The sequence below is a fragment of the Kryptolebias marmoratus genome, linkage group LG6 (assembly GCF_001649575.2).
Source record: "Kryptolebias marmoratus isolate JLee-2015 linkage group LG6, ASM164957v2, whole genome shotgun sequence".
In the NCBI taxonomy this organism is placed as follows: Eukaryota; Metazoa; Chordata; class Actinopteri; order Cyprinodontiformes; family Rivulidae; genus Kryptolebias; species Kryptolebias marmoratus.
Genome location: NC_051435.1, coordinates 551,984 through 556,343, shown reverse-complemented (window position 1 = coordinate 556,343; position 4,360 = coordinate 551,984). Strand labels below are relative to the sequence as shown.

Here is a 4,360-nt window from a genome sequence, read left to right as displayed (position 1 = left end):
CACATCAACCTGACCCATGAGGTCACCTGAGAGGTTCACATCAACCTGACCCCTGAGGTCACCTGAGACTGAACACCTGTCAGGTTCTGATCAGCTGATCCGACTCACCTGTCAGCAGCTGTTTTCACCGTGTGACAGTGTCGCCTCAGATCCACGACTGATCTCCACACTGAGAGCAGCCGAGCCTGCTGATGGGCCACCTGACCGCCCTGGCACTAATCACACACACACACACACACACACACATAAAAACAAAAACACACACACAAACATGTTAATTTACAGCAGGTTTGTTGAGTTTAAAGTTTAAACAAATCAAACTGATGCACCTCCTTCTCTCTCTGCCAATCAGCCTCTCTCTGCTCTGCCTCCTCCACGGCTTTCGTCCAATCAGCTGTCAGCTTCTGGAGATCTTCTCTCACCACCTGCTTGGTCTGCTCTGATTGGTTGAGCTGCTCCCGAAGAAGAGCGTTGGTGTCAGCCAGACTGACAGACCTGAGGAGAGATGAACACACAATGACATTTAAGATGAACTTTGACCCTACAACACACACACACACACACACACACACACACACCTTTGCTGCTCCTCCTCCAGCCTGATGAGGGCACTCTCCAGAGAGTCACTGTGTTCATCCCTGATCCTCAGCTGAAAAACACAAACAGCAGCTGCATGTCTACTGATGTGGCTCTACTGAGGTTCTGCTGTGGTTCTGACCTCAGTGCTCAGCAGTTTTGTGTGTTCTTCTTGCAGCTGAAGATCCAAACGCTGACATCGGTCTCTGTACTCGATAACCTGAAACAAAAAAATCCTCCTAGTTAATTATCAAACTCACAGAGAGCAGGTTTCAGAGACTCCGCCCCTGTAGGATGTTACAGTGATGGAGGTTTCAGAGGCTCCGCCCCTGTAGGATGTTACAGTGATGGAGGTTTCAGAGGCTCCACTCTCTTCCAGTAGACTCACCTTGTTCTGCAGACGGTGGATGAGCAGCGCCTGTCTGGCCTCCTTCTCCCGGCACACCCTCAGCTTCCTCTTCCACCTCTGCTCCTCCTCATGCAGGGAGGTGCTGAGTGAAGGAGACAGCATCTGATGCAGCTGCAGAGAGAAACAGGTGAGACAATCTGAGGATCACGTGACCTCCTCCTCCTCCTCCTCCTCCTCACCCTGTCAGTTAGAGCTCTGCTCCTGGACTCCAGCTCCTCCCTCTCCGCTCGGCTCTCTGCCAGCTCTTCCTGCAGCCGACACACTTCCTGTTCAAGCTCCGCCTTCTGCTGCTGCCAGCCAATCAGCAGCTCAGCCTCCATCCTAAAACTGAAGGAATCAGATTTGATGTTCTCAGTTAATTTGTTTACATGTTTAGATTCATGTTGTTTGTGTTTAAAGTCACCATTAGACTGTCGGCCTGAAACAGGCAAAAAAACCAACAATATTAAATCAGTAAAAATCAGACTTATATAGCAGAAGTATTAGTACAAACAGCTTTTCATATTTCGTTTATCTCAGAGATTTCTGAAGTTTATTTCAATTGACAAATTCTGTTATATTTATTTTTAATTTGGAAAAATAAGTAAAAATAAAAAAATCTTATTTATAAATGATCTGGTACGATGTTTTTGCTCTTATTGTCTTTTTTAAATAAACTTCTCTCTGTCGACTCCATTCGGCTCCACTCGGCTCCAATCGGTTATACTCGGCTTGGTTCGGTTTTAATCCGACAGTTTAACAGCGGACGCTCCAACAGAACTCTCAGAACCAGAAACAGGACCGAATTGGTTCCAGAACACCCGTTTAACCGCCCAACCGCTGAAGAACCGGGACTATGCAGACCGAACCGAACGGCTGCAGCTTTTAGCATGATGCTAACACCGGAAACACCGGGAGAACGAGCCTACCTGTCCCCGCCGCGGAGCTCCGGTTACAGACTGGTACCAATAAAAAAAAAAACAACTCTCCCTCCGGTTCTCTCCGGTACCGGGACGGGTCCACCGTTGCTAATGTCAACACTTTCAAACCCGGAGCCTCACCTTTCACCCGGACACCGAATTAGAACAACTACCAGCAGTTTCTACAGCGTACCCTGCCGGCAGGAGGACGTCATTGGAGAAAGCGCCCCCTCTGCCGGCAGCAGAATGTTACTGCAGTAAGAGCCCCCTCTGCCGGCAGCAGAATGTTACTGCAGGAAGAGCGTCCTCTGCCGGCAGCAGAATGTTACTGCAGGAAGAGCGTCCTCTGCCGGCGGCAGAATGTTCCTGCAGGAAGAGCCTCCTCTGCCGGCAGCAGAATGTTACTGCAGGAAGAGCCGCCTCTGCCGACAGCAGAATGTTACTGCAGGAAGAGCCGCCTCTGCCGACAGCAGAATGTTACTGCAGGAAGAGCCGCCTCTGCTGACAGCAGAATGTTACTGCAGGAAGAGCCGCCTCTGCTGACAGCAGAATGTTACTGCAGGAAGAGCCGCCTCTGCCGGCAGCAGAATGTTACTGCAGGAAGAGCCGCCTCTGCCGGCAGCAGGAGGTCAGCTCATAAAACGGCCTTTGCAGAGAGATAAATAATATGTAAGAAAACAAACATTTTTTGTGACTTCAGCTTAAAGTAAACTAAACTAAAAAGAATAAACTTTCATTAGTTGAAATTAAATTACATTTAACAGACAAAATAAAAATTTAGTGATTCAGAATGTATATAAATAAATAAAACAAAAATATGATCACATTTAAAAGGTAAATTTCAAAATAAAACAAAACTAGACACGTTTTCAGATAATTATGACTTTATTTCTGTAGCTGAAAAGGACAACAAATAAAGTGTACAAAACTATATTAATAAACATTTATACTTAATTCAAAACTCTTAAAATATTATATAAAATAAATTATACTAGATGAATGAAAATCAGATAAAATATTTATATTTACTTCAGGAATAGAAAATGTTGAACCAAAACAGATCCTCTCTGCTGACTGGAGCTTTATGAAAATGTTCCACAGTTGATTAAAAACTGAATGAAGATCTGAATAGCTTGTGATCCTCTTCAGAGTTTACTGTCAATAAAGACAGGTGTCAGAACCTACAGAACATCCCAGTTTGTTGTGTTTGGGTCAGGGTGTCTATGCTGACCCGGTTCTACTACCCAAAGCTCCTAGAATGGATCAGAACTGGACCACAGAACCATGGCGTTCTGATCCAAAGACCATCATATGGTCCCCCTACCCCAGGTGCATTGTGGGAGGGAGGTGAGCTGGCTTTGGACAGTTCTGATGGAGAACCTTGGGTTCTGCTGTCCATCTGGATGTTCCTCTGACCCGTAGAACCAACCTAAACATTGTTCCCTCCCAGGTTCTCTAAAGAGCCCAGGGGTTCTCTGAAAGGTCTAAAAGTCTTTAGAAACCCAGAGCAGATCCATCAAAGACCTGAAACAGGACCTGAGAGGTCAACCAGGACTGATACTGACCTTCAGAAAGTCTGGAGAACTGATGGTCCAGAACCACCGCAACAAATTACAGAAAAGTCTGAATCACTGGAAGGAAACAGACAGAACTGAGGACTGGACCAGGAGTGTGGTCCTCCTGGTCAGAGAGGATGTTCTGTCAGAGCTTCTCATGACTCAGCTGAACAAAGTGCTGTGTGTTTAAATAAAGTTTCTTCAGATTGTTTGACGAGGAACCAGTCCATTTCTGACTCCTGAAGCTGTGGATCCTGGGGATCCTGGGGATCCTGGGGATCCTGTGGATCCTGTGGATCCTGGGGCTGGTCCGGTCCGGCTGCAGACAGACTCCTTCAGTAGGTTCTGAGTCTGAAGATCTTGCTGAGCCTGGAGGTGGCGCTGGAATAGACGAGGAAGGAACCTTCATCGGTTCTGAAGTGTTCCCAGTCCCTGCAGCCGAAAGTGGGCAGACTGTGGACCGGGACGAAGCCCTCGTAGCCCTGCCACCTGAACACACACACACACACACAGGCGGTCACATGATGGGCTCAGGCACACCAACACCTGCACAGGTACGAGGAAGAAAAGCCACCTGTAGACGACGCTGTTCAGAGAGTATGAGCTGCCATCGTGAGAATTCGCCACAACCAAGAAGTTCTCCTCTCCAACAGTGAAGAACTCCCAGTCCACGGCGCTGAGAACAACAACAGTCAGGGGTGAAGGTTGGACACCCTCAGGATCCACCTGGGGGATGGGACAGGTGAGCTCACCTGTGAGTCGGGATGTCCTGGAAGCGGACGAAGCTCTGGCTGAACGTGTTGAGCTCGTAGACGGTGGAGTTGATGTTGTAGAGACTCGGGCCGCGGCGGGACAGCTGCTGACTGTTGGCGACGGCGAGGAAGAACCTGCCGTCGATCTGGAACATCTCCCAGTCCGTC

The 4,360-nt window shown here is 48.1% G+C and overlaps 3 protein-coding genes across 3 annotated transcripts in view; all 3 read right to left on the bottom strand.

The window, feature by feature from the left end:
• LOC108229627 (rootletin-like) overlaps positions 1-2,028 on the bottom strand; it is a 4,464-nt gene extending 2,436 nt beyond the window's left edge. The window contains exons 1-7 of the mRNA XM_017405294.2: positions 1,894-2,028; positions 1,165-1,312; positions 965-1,096; positions 719-796; positions 579-649; positions 330-495; positions 109-215 (exon numbers count right to left, since the gene is read on the bottom strand). Of these exons, the coding sequence (XP_017260783.2) occupies positions 109-215; positions 330-495; positions 579-649; positions 719-796; positions 965-1,096; positions 1,165-1,305 (695 nt within the window). The 5' untranslated portion in view covers positions 1,306-1,312; positions 1,894-2,028. The remainder of the gene's footprint in view (positions 1-108; positions 216-329; positions 496-578; positions 650-718; positions 797-964; positions 1,097-1,164; positions 1,313-1,893) is intronic.
• LOC112451394 (titin) overlaps positions 1-4,360 on the bottom strand; it is a gene marked incomplete at its 3' end in the record, with an annotated part of 470,585 nt that overhangs the window by 62,426 nt on the left and 403,799 nt on the right. The gene's annotated exons all lie outside the window — the stretch shown is intronic.
• LOC108229253 (thrombospondin-type laminin G domain and EAR repeat-containing protein) overlaps positions 2,789-4,360 on the bottom strand; it is a 17,037-nt gene continuing 15,465 nt past the window's right edge. Inside the window, exons 15-17 of the mRNA XM_037976026.1 lie at positions 4,193-4,360; positions 4,015-4,116; positions 2,789-3,929 (exon numbers count right to left, since the gene is read on the bottom strand). Coding sequence (XP_037831954.1) covers positions 3,776-3,929; positions 4,015-4,116; positions 4,193-4,360 — 424 coding nt within the window. The 3' untranslated portion in view covers positions 2,789-3,775. The remainder of the gene's footprint in view (positions 3,930-4,014; positions 4,117-4,192) is intronic.